General features: G+C 49.5%; 1 protein-coding gene and 1 non-coding gene across 2 annotated transcripts in view; both read right to left on the bottom strand.

The window, feature by feature from the left end:
* Positions 1-270: 270 nt before the first annotated feature.
* On the bottom strand, positions 271-342 carry TRNAV-UAC. The gene has a single exon. It is a non-coding gene; the product is annotated as a tRNA-Val (tRNA).
* A 1,193-nt stretch (positions 343-1,535) lies between these two features.
* The window catches only part of ADAMTS15 (ADAM metallopeptidase with thrombospondin type 1 motif 15), a 66,113-nt gene continuing 57,527 nt past the window's right edge, over positions 1,536-10,121 (bottom strand). Inside the window, exons 4-6 of the mRNA XM_015426500.1 lie at positions 7,798-7,980; positions 3,424-3,599; positions 1,536-2,316 (exon numbers count right to left, since the gene is read on the bottom strand). Of these exons, the coding sequence (XP_015281986.1) occupies positions 1,536-2,316; positions 3,424-3,599; positions 7,798-7,980 (1,140 nt within the window). The remainder of the gene's footprint in view (positions 2,317-3,423; positions 3,600-7,797; positions 7,981-10,121) is intronic.

The following is a 10,121-nucleotide window of genomic DNA, read 5'->3' as shown; positions in this document are numbered from 1 at the left end:
CCCTAATTGAATAGCCTTCCCTGCCACACACACAGTTGTTGAAGTCACCTAAAAGGATCACAGTGGTAACAACTATCTGATCTTCAAGATTTCTTTTTTTATATGCTACAAACTTGGCAAGTGTGCACATGGACACATGAAGCTGCCTTATACTGAATCAGAGCCTTGGTCCTTCAAAGTCAGCATTGTCTACTCAGACTGGCAATGGCTCTCCAGTGTTTCAGGCAGTGGTCTTTCAAGTTTCACATCACGTTCTACTTGATCCTTAACTGGAAATGCCAGGGATTGAACCTGGGACCTTCTGCATGTAAAGCAGGTGCTCTACCACTGAGCCACAGCTCCTCCCCAAATCCAAAACATTTTACATATAAAGCTGCCTTATACTGCATCCGGCTCAGTAAGGTCTCTTCTGACAGGCGGCAGCTCTCCAGGACCTCAGGCAGAGTCTTTCCCAACTTTAACTGGAGATGCCAAACCACGGACCTTCTGTGTACAAAGCCAGTGCCCCATAACAGAGATCCCATTCAGGCAAAATTCAGATTCACATGTTTCTGCATAGGGTTACAGTGATCTCTGGGAAGACACACATAAACAGCAAACATGGGAGATGTGGTTTTTGAATAACTGAGAAGCAAATTTTTAAAATCTGGATTCTCTAGATCCCCTTTCTGGTGAGTGTTTGGGATAGGTAAAGTGCACCTCCGCCCCTCCCCACTATATGGCACAGTCTTCTGCGAGGAACGGATTGGACAAGCAACCAGAGGAGAATATGCTACAGCCAAGGAGGACTCAAAAGGAAATGGGGTTAAGCACCATAAACATTTACACTGTTCAGTCCATACAGGTTAACAGAAATAGTACTATCGAGCCAGCCCTGCACGGAAGCACAAATTAAAAAAAAAAGGAAGAAGTGTTTCTGGATACCCGCAAATGTATCAGGACTGAAGCGTCACGTGCCAGTAAGCCTCAGAGGTACCTTATTGTACCAGTTGTTAAGCCTTATCTTTTTTTTTTGCAGGTGCAAAGGTAATTCTTTAAGGTTCTCTCTAACACTTACATATTTGGGGAGGGGGGGAACCCCAGGAGATGGCCCTTTTTATATACTTTGCAAGATATCGGGCCATAGCTCTAAGGAATGACCGTCGCTGCCTTTGGACCATCTTGGACGGCAAGTTGTCTCAATTCCAATCTGGAACTCTCTCTGACACACCCACAGCCATATGCTGCTAAGCTGTGGTGCAGTTTGGGCGGTTTGGCAGCTTCGAGGTAGTTGTTTATTCCTGCTTCATCTCTGAGCAACCGTTTTCGACAAAAAAAACACAACCCTGCTCAGCCCCTTCTTGCTGGCGCTCTTTTCAGCCCACTTAAATCCTTTTTGTTTGTTGAAATGCGCTATGTAACAGATACCCTCCCCCTTTCGACTCGGTTGACTCCCTCTCCCTCCCCCCCCAGAGGCTCTTTAAACTTTCAGCCTCTTGGTTGCTGAGAGCCAGAATGGTGCATCAATGTCTTGGTCAAAAGCGTGTCCAGCCCAGTCAGCATGGTCTCGGGGTACAAAAGTCCAGCTCCTGGGGCTTCTTCCTGAGGTTGCAGCGGTCGCGGGGCAGCAGAACACCGCCCCGTCCTGTGCATTTCAGTATGCGCCTCTTGAACCCCCTGCCACAGGTTTTGGAGCAGGGCGACCAGGGTCCCGCCTCCCATGCGGGGCAGGGGTCACCGCATATCCTGATGTCGGTGGGCCGCTGAGTGGCATCGCAAGCGGAGGCCAGCTGGCCTAGGGCGTCACGGCACAGCACCATGCGCTTCTGCAGCCCGTTGCCGCAGGTGACGGAACAGTCCTCCCAGCTGGTGGTGGCCCACTTGTAAGAGGGGCGTTTGTAATCCGGCCGGCCTGTATCCAGGCGGTTGGAGAGGGTAAGGATGCTGTTGTTGAGGACAGGCGGGCGCTTCCCGTCTTTGCGGTATGAGGACTTGTCCTCCCTGTTTTCCTTTGGCAGGTAGAAGGAATACCGTACCCGAGGCGGAGTCATCTTCCCGACCGAAAGCACCTCCACCGTCAGTGGCTCCTGGATGGGCATAAAGGCTTGGAGACTTTCCACCGCTGTCCCCGTTCCGCTGTAGCGCAGCACACTGCCTTTCACCATCAGGTCCCTCTCCACCGCCGAGACGATGAAATGCCCATTCAGGAGGTATTTGCCATGCCCGTTCTTCACGGCCAGGTAGTTGTCGTCACTGATTAGGCCCTTGTAGCCTCGCTGTCTGATATCAATGCTGGATGCACCGGCTGGGATGAGCACCACAAAGTTATAGCCGTGCCTGGAGAGGGAGAAAGACGTTTGAGATGGGGCAATAAAAGCTGAGTTGTACAGATTCTCTTAGAACCTTGACAGTTGCAAATTCCATTTTTTTAAAGGGCCAAGTGTCTAGATTTCATACCTTTTTATCCCTCTAAATGTGATGGAGCAGCATTTCTGCATATTACCCCCTAAAGGGAAAGGTTCCCTTGCTCGAAAGCCAGTCGAATCCGACTCTAGGGTTGCGGTGCTCATCTCCGTTTCAAAGCCAAAGAGCCAGCACTGTCCGAAGACGTTTCCATGGTCATGTGGCCGGCATGAATAAATACCAAGGCGCAGGGAACGCTGTTACCTTCCCACCGAAGTGGTACCTATTTATCTACTTGCAATTTCTTGCTTTCAAACTGCTAGGTTGGCAGGACCTGGAACTAGAGATGGGAGCTCACTCCATCATGCGGCACCTGGGTCTCGAACTGCTGAACTACTGACCTTTCACAGCCTGCAGTTCAGCATCTTAACCACTTGAGCCACCGCAGCTCTTTTTATACTACCCCCTACTGACTTCTAATTTCTCCTAACTGGTGCATTACGTTATCCAGGAGTACTGAATAAAAGAAACACCCAGTGGATTTTTCTGTTGAAAAGCTATTGTATTTCTGTAACCCAGTATGTCCGTTCTAGACCGACAGTATAATCCCCAAGAGTTACACCTTTCTAAGTCCATCGACTTCAGTGGACTCGGAAGGGTATAACTCTGCTTAGCATTGCACTGTAAATGCTGCTATTACATAATGAGGATCAGGTCACTCTTAACAAGACTGGAAAGAAACACAGTCAATGCTCCCTCTAAACTGTGGAGACTTGTGAGTGAAAATTCCACTTTGAGAGCTACTGGCATTAAAGTTGAGAGTGAGCGATTTGGCTACTGCATACATTAGTTTGCCCTGGAGCCATCCTTCCTGAGCCAAGACAAAAATATGTGAGCCAGAGGCTAAAAAACTGTGAGCTAGCTCACACTAACTCAGCTTAGAGGGAACACTGAATTATTGTCATCCAAGGTCAGGTGTCCCTTTGTTTGTTCTTAAAAGCAGCACATTTTATTCCCTGTCCGCAAAGGAAGTTCACTCACATGGGCTTGGTGAACAGGCCGGAGACTTTCTTGCAGCTCTTGTTGTCCCCACCGCACACTCCGCACTTATCAAACTTCTTTTTCGAGCCAAGTTTCCCGTCACATCCAGCCTTGATACACTTGCCCTGGACACACAGCGAGGTGGAGTCTGGGGAGCATGGGGTGCCATCCACCACCTAGAGGTCACCGAGACAGAGGGGGCCATTCAGTGGTCAAACGGGGAGTAGTGGGGGTGCACAGCAATGGGTGCACACAGCATTGCCTTTGCTACGAGAAGCACGTCTTTATTCACACTATCTACAAGTTAAACGTAAAGGAGGGCACAAGCCATTCCATGGGAGGAGGAGGAAGAGACGAAGACAAAGATGATGAAGACAAAGATGGAGAAGGAGAAGGAGAGGAGGAGGAGGAGAAAGAGGAGGAGACTGGATTTATACCCCACCCTTCACTACCCGAAGGAGTCTCAGAACGGCTTACAATCAACTTTCCCCTTCCCCTCTCCACAACAGACACCCTGTGAGGTAGGTGGGGCTGAGAGAGCTCTCTTGAGAACTGCTCCGTGAAAGAACAGCACTTCATGCTCGGAGATGCTGTTTTCCTAGCTAGCTAGCAAGTGCACCATATGGGCTGAACAAAAACAGGAGACAGGAAGTTCAGGTTTTGATGCCCGAAGGCTTAGAGAGCTCCACAGGAAGATGGTAACAAGGGCCAAATCAAGCACTAGTGGTGACTGAGTTTCGCATGTGCTCAACACCCTCGTTTATTGCAGGTGGATGGCAACTGGGGGAAGTGGGCACCCTATGGCCCGTGCTCTCGGACCTGTGGTGGAGGAGTCCAGTTGGCGAAGCGTGAATGCAACAACCCCGCACCTGCCAACGAAGGGAAGTACTGTGAAGGGGTTCGAGTGAAATACCGTTCCTGTGGCCTGGATCCCTGCTCAGACTCAGGTGAGGCTCTGCAAAGATGGGGACTCGGATATGGGCTGCCTGTCCTGCAGAGGTTTTAAATCGCAGCCGTTCTAAGCTGATCATAAAAAGTTGCACATCGGAGTGCTGGTTACCAGCTGTTCTGTCTGTCCACCATTATTTTGACAGTGCAATGAAGTAACCAATCAGGGGGTTGAAATGCTTGCAGGGCAGAAGTGATTCTTCAGGAGGGAAGTATTTCACACAACACCCAATTAATGCAGTAATAACTTAGGCCATCTGCTAAGGCCCTTTGAATTTGAGAACATAAGGAGAGCCCTGCTGGATCAGACCAATGGTCCATTTAGTCCATCATCCTGTCTCACCCGGTGGCCAACCTGTTCCTCTGGAGGTCCAAAAACAGGGCATAGAGGCTGAGGCCTTCCTTTGATGTTGCCTCCTGACTCTGGGGTTCATAGGTTGACTGCCTCCGAGCATGGAGGTTCCCTTTAGTCACCACGGCCAGTAGCCTCTGAAAGACCTATTCTCCATGAATCTATCTAATCCCCCTTTTAAAGCTGTTCATCCCTGTGGCCATCACTACATCCTCTGGCAGCGAGTTCCACATTTTAATCGTTCCCTGTGAGAAGACGTATTTCCTTTTCCCCGTCCTGAACCTTCTACCCACCGGTTTCATTGGGTGCCCTTGAGTTCTAGTCTTTTGGGAGAGGGATTTAAATTTTCCTTTGTCAGCTCTCTCCACCCCATGCATCATTTTATAAATCTCTACCATGTGCCCTCTGAGTCGTCTCTTTTCTAAACTGACAAGTCCCAGGCTCTTCAGCCTTTCCGTACAGGGAAGCTGCTCCAACCCCTCGGTTGCCATCTTGGTTGCCTTCCTCTGTACTCCTTGTTTGTGGAAAGCTGACTACCTGGCGCCTGATCTTTTCGTTCCAGGCGCTGGGTCAAAATCGTTCTTATCAACCTAGGCATTTGACTGTTAGTACATTTCCCGTGTTTCCATTTCCCCCTCCCTTTGTTTTTTCACTGGCTGGCTTTATACGTTTTAATCTCCTTTTTAGTGGTTCTTTTATTGTTGGCTTTGTACGATGTCCCATTTGGAAATCGATGGTAATGTTGGAGCTTTTGTTGCTTGCTGCCCGGGGCCTGTTGGTTGCCGAGTGGCAAATAAATCTCTAATAATAATGCATCGGGATGATTCGGAGGCCTCTTTGCCCTATGTGTTGGCCCTGCAGGACAACTTGTTGGCTGCTGTATGCAACAGGATGTTGGACTTGGGGAGGGGCCGTGGCTCAGTGGAAGAGCACCTGCTTGGCCTGCAGAAAGCCCCAGGTTCAATCCCTGACATCTCCAGTTTAAAAGACCAGGCAAGAGATGATGTGAAAGACCACTGCCTGAAACCTTGGAGAGCCACCACCAGTCTGAGTAGACAATAATGACCTTGATGGACCAACGATCTAATTAAGTATAAGGCAGCTTCATGTGACTACACGGGACCACTGATCTAATCCAGCAACCATCTTCTTATGCTCTTAGCTGAATGGATCCTCCTTGTACAGAATAAGTCTTTCCTACGGTACACAATGTGGAGAGCCACTTCAGGGCTCCAGCTAAACCCTTCCTTGTGGGGAGGCCCTGGGAAAAGTGGGGGGGCAGTTGGAGCTGCGTCTGCCGCGCTCGCTCGTTCGCCTCCCCCCCATCTCGCTTTATTTTGTTTTGACCGCAGGGTGCCTTCCTTGGAAGCCCGGCGGTCAAAACAAAATAAAGCGAGATGGGGGGGAGGCGAACGAGCGAGCGCGGCAGACGCAGCTCCAACTGCCCCCCCACTTTTCCCAGGGCCTCCCCACAAGGAAGGGTTTAGCTGGAGCCCTGAAGTGGCTCTCCACATTGTGTACCGTAGGAAAGACTTATTCTGTACAAGGAGGATCCATTCAGCTAAGAGCATAAGAAGATGGTTGCTGGATTAGATCAGTGGTCCCGTGTAGTCACATGAAGCTGCCTTATACTTAATTAGATCGTTGGTCCATCAAGGTCATTATTGTCTACTCAGACTGGTGGTGGCTCTCCAAGGTTTCAGGCAGTGGTCTTTCACATCATCTCTTGCCTGGTCTTTTAAACTGGAGATGTCAGGGATTGAACCTGGGGCTTTCTGCAGGCCAAGCAGGTGCTCTTCCACTGAGCCACGGCCCCTCCCCAAGTCCAACATCCTGTTGCATACAGCAGCCAACAAGTTGTCCTGCAGGGCCAACACATAGGGCAAAGAGGCCTCCGAATCATCCCGATGCATTATTATTAGAGATTTATTTGCCACTCGGCAACCAACAGGCCCCGGGCAGCAAGCAACAAAAGCTCCAACATTACCATCGATTTCCAAATGGGACATCGTACAAAGCCAACAATAAAAGAACCACTAAAAAGGAGATTAAAACGTATAAAGCCAGCCAGTGAAAAAACAAAGGGAGGGGGAAATGGAAACACGGGAAATGTACTAACAGTCAAATGCCTAGGTTGATAAGAACGATTTTGACCCAGCGCCTGGAACGAAAAGATCAGGCGCCAGGTAGTCAGCTTTCCACAAACAAGGAGTACAGAGGAAGGCAACCAAGATGGCAACCGAGGGGTTGGAGCAGCTTCCCTGTACGGAAAGGCTGAAGAGCCTGGGACTTGTCAGTTTAGAAAAGAGACGACTCAGAGGGCACATGGTAGAGATTTATAAAATGATGCATGGGGTGGAGAGAGCTGACAAAGGAAAATTTAAATCCCTCTCCCAAAAGACTAGGACTCAAGGGCACCCAATGAAACCGGTGGGTAGAAGGTTCAGGACGGGGAAAAGGAAATACGTCTTCTCACAGGGAACGATTAAAATGTGGAACTCGCTGCCAGAGGATGTAGTGATGGCCACAGGGATGAACAGCTTTAAAAGGGGATTAGATAGATTCATGGAGAATAGATCTTTCAGAGGCTACTGGCCGTGGTGACTAAAGGGAACCTCCATGCTCGGAGGCAGTCAACCTATGAACCCCAGAGTCAGGAGGCAACATCAAAGGAAGGCCTCAGCCTCTCTGCCCTGTTTTTGGACCTCCAGAGGAACAGGTTGGCCACTGGGTGAGACAGGATGATGGACTAGATGGACCATTGGTCTGATCCAGCAGGGCTCTCCTTATGTTCTCAAATCCAAAGGGCCTTGGCAGACGGCCTAAGTTGTTACTGCATTAATTGGGTGGGTGTGGTGTGAAATACTTCCCTCCTGAAGAAACACTTCTGCCCTGCAAGCATTTCAACCCCCTGATTGGTTACTTCATTGCACTGTCAAAATTATGGTGGGCAGACAGAACAGCTGGTAACCAGCACTCTGATGTGTAACGTTTTATGATCAGCTTAGAATGGCTGTGATTTAAAACCTGTGCGGGACAGGCAGCCCACATCCGAGTCCCCATCTTTGCAGAGCCTCACCTGAGTCTGAGCAGGGATCCAGGCCACAGGAACGGTATTTCACTCGAACCCCTTCACAGTACTTCCCTTCGTTGGCAGGTGCGGGGTTGTTGCATTCACGCTTCGCCAACTGGACTCCTCCACCACAGGTCCGAGAGCACGGGCCATAGGGTGCCCACTTCCCCCAGTTGCCATCCACCTGCAATAAACGAGGGTGTTGAGCGCATGCGAAACTCAGTCACCACTAGTGCTTGATTTGGCCCTTGTTACCATCTTCCTGTGGAGCTCTCTAAGCCTTCGGGCATCAAAACCTGAACTTCCTGTCTCCTGTTTTTGTTCAGCCCATATGGTGCACTTGCTAGCTAGCTAGGAAAACAGCATCTCCGAGCATGAAGTGCTGTTCTTTCACAGCAGCCAGTCTGTACACAAAACAGGCAGCAGGTTTGGAGATGTTATCTCCTGATCCAGGGGGATTGGGGGGGGGGCAAATGAAGTGGTAACGTGATATATACAAGAGCTAATTTGCAAGTAGGCCAGTTGAAAATGAAAGGCACATCAGTGATTGAGAAACTCATTACATGGCTTAGACAGTGATCAGTGCTTGCAGGGCATGAGAAATTTGGTGCCCAATGATTTAAGAGCGTATTGCAAAAATCAGATATCTGCATTTTCAGACAGGTATGTGAAACCCTTCTAAAGTATCTCCTGCTCAGGCCCGTAGCTATAGTGGGGCATCGTGGGGCCAGGCCCTCTGACTTACCACCCTCTGGGGCCAGGCCCTCTGACTTACCACCGAGCTGGGTGGAGAGTGACGTTTCAGGCCACGTGGTGCCTCAACCCTTCGCTATGCCTCTTACTTAGCGGCTTGCATGAGAGACTGGGGCTTCTATAGGGTGCTCCCAGGCTTGGGGGGGCTGACTTATTTAGAGCCCCCCCCCAAAAAAAATAAGGAATCCTGGCTACGGGCCTGCTCCTACTTCTGTGCAAGAACAGTGCTTAGCACTGAGCTTAGCACAGGGTGACAATTCAGCATCTTGAGAACTTCAAACAGTCCTTTTCTTTGAAAAGCCCTTACAGTTTCAAAGATAAGCCTGAAAGTGTGTCAGCAACGCCTGGCAAAACCTTGGTGGAAAAGGCCACCAAGTCGCAGCCCGCAGGCAAGAGATGAACAGAACTGGTTTGCCCTTGCCTGACTGTGCATGGCATCCCTGGACTTCCATAGTGGTCTCCCATCCAAGTGATAACCAGGGCTGACCCTGCTTAGCTTCAGGCTCTGATGAGACCAGGCTAGCCTGAGCTATCCAGGTCAGTGCAAAAAAATCTTGGAGGTCCAAAATTCCTTATAGCCCCCGATTTTTGCAAATGGTTGGGGGTTTTTTCTTTCCAGAATTCAATTTGTTTTCAGCATTTACAACATTCTAACAGAGGAGGAGGAGGAGGAGGAGGATGGATTTATAATTCGCCCTTCACTCAGATTCTCAGAGCGACTTACAAACTCCTTTCCCTTCCCTTCCCCACAACAGACACCCTGTGATATAGGTGGGGCTGAGAGAGCTCTTTCCAGAAACTGCTTTTTCAAGGACAGCTCTGACAGAACTATGGCTTGCCCAAGGTTATCCATAATGGCAGAAAGTGAAGAGAACCTAAAGAGTCTCTTGCTCAGAGTAAAAGAGGAGAGCGCAAAAGTGGGCTTGAAGCTCAACATCAAAAAAACTAAGATCATGGCATCCGGCCCCATCACTCCTTGGCAAATAGAAGGGGAAGTCGTGGAAGTAGTGACAGACTTCACGTTCCTGGGATCCCAGATCACCGCAGACTGTGACAGCAGCCATGAAATTAAAAGACGCCTGCTCCTTGGGAGGAAAGCGATGGCGAACCTAAACAGCATGATAAAAAGTAGAGACATCACCCTGCCAACAAAAGTCCACATGGTCAAAGCAATGGTATTCCCAGTAGTCATGTATGGCTGCGAGAGTTGGACTATAAGGAAGGCCAAGCACTGAAGAATAGATTCTTTTGAACTATGGTGCTGGAGAAGACTCTTGAGAGTCCCTTGGACTGCAAAAAGATCAAATCAGTCAATCCTAAAAGAAATCAACCCTGACTGTTCCCTGGAAGGCCAGATAATGAAACTGAAGCTCAAATACTTTGGCCACCAAATGAGAAGGGAGCACTCACTGGAAAAGACCCTGATGCTGGGAAAGATTGAAGGTCAAAGAAGACGGGGACGGCAAAGGATGAGATGGTTAGACAGTGTCATAGATGCAATGAACATGAAGTTGAGCAAACGTCAGAGGACGGCGGAAGACAGGAGGGCCTGGCGTGATCTGGTCCATGGGG

Source organism: Gekko japonicus, unplaced genomic scaffold (assembly GCF_001447785.1).
Source record: "Gekko japonicus isolate JY-2015 unplaced genomic scaffold, Gekko_japonicus_V1.1 scaffold177, whole genome shotgun sequence".
In the NCBI taxonomy this organism is placed as follows: Eukaryota; Metazoa; Chordata; class Lepidosauria; order Squamata; family Gekkonidae; genus Gekko; species Gekko japonicus.
The sequence above is the reverse complement of the archived record's forward strand: the minus strand, read 5'-3'. Positions and strand labels throughout refer to the sequence as shown.